Genomic DNA, 684 nt, shown 5'->3' on the forward strand with positions numbered 1-684 from the left:
TTGCAAAGACCATGGCCTGTATCAGGTGCACCTTAGTCTCCAGAGAGACACCATTGCTCTTGAGTACTTTAGAGAGGTCCCTAACAGCAGACTTTCCTATCGCAATACGTTTTTTGATTTCCTGGCTGCTGGTGCCAAGAGTGTTGACTGTGGAGCCAAGCAAACTATAGCTGTGGATTGATTCAGTGACTGGGATAATCGAGATGGGTGTGTTAGAGGTCATGCAATTGACACAGGATAGAGCAGGGTTTAGGGCTGTTGTACAATAGGGTTGCTATGAGTCTCAGATGACTTGACAGCACATAACAACAAGATTGAAGAGAAAAAAAATTTAATTCAGACATTAAGGTTAGATGTTTTTCATTGTTTTCACCCTTTTAAAACAGCTTTCCTTATAATAACCTGTTAGACAGGAATACAATGGCAGTCAAGATTTTAGCCTAACATACCTGGAGAAGATGTGTATCAATCAGTTGGGAACCTCCTAATCCTGATGCCTGACCCAGCTGATGTTCATACAAAATGGGAATTGGCTGAGTATTTGAAGTCTGCTGAAAGGCAAGACCTGACTGTGCCTTGGCAAGTTCCTGGTGTTGGACAGCGGGGAAGTTGTGAATGGCAGTGCCAGAAAGAACCATCGATGGTTGGGTCAGACTGCTTTGCATAAAGGCTGGTTGAGACCTA

General features: G+C 43.6%; 1 protein-coding gene across 1 annotated transcript in view; it reads right to left on the reverse strand.

The window, feature by feature from the left end:
- The window catches only part of LOC102851416 (protein PRRC2C-like), a gene marked incomplete at both ends in the record, with an annotated part of 8,463 nt that overhangs the window by 2,592 nt on the left and 5,187 nt on the right, over positions 1-684 (reverse strand). The window contains one exon of the mRNA XM_006903471.1: positions 450-681. Within this exon, the coding sequence (XP_006903533.1) occupies positions 450-681 (232 nt within the window). The remainder of the gene's footprint in view (positions 1-449; positions 682-684) is intronic.

This window comes from Elephantulus edwardii, unplaced genomic scaffold, assembly GCF_000299155.1.
Source record: "Elephantulus edwardii isolate Elephantulus edwardi_28Jun2011 unplaced genomic scaffold, EleEdw1.0 scaffold01825, whole genome shotgun sequence".
In the NCBI taxonomy this organism is placed as follows: domain Eukaryota; kingdom Metazoa; phylum Chordata; class Mammalia; order Macroscelidea; family Macroscelididae; genus Elephantulus; species Elephantulus edwardii.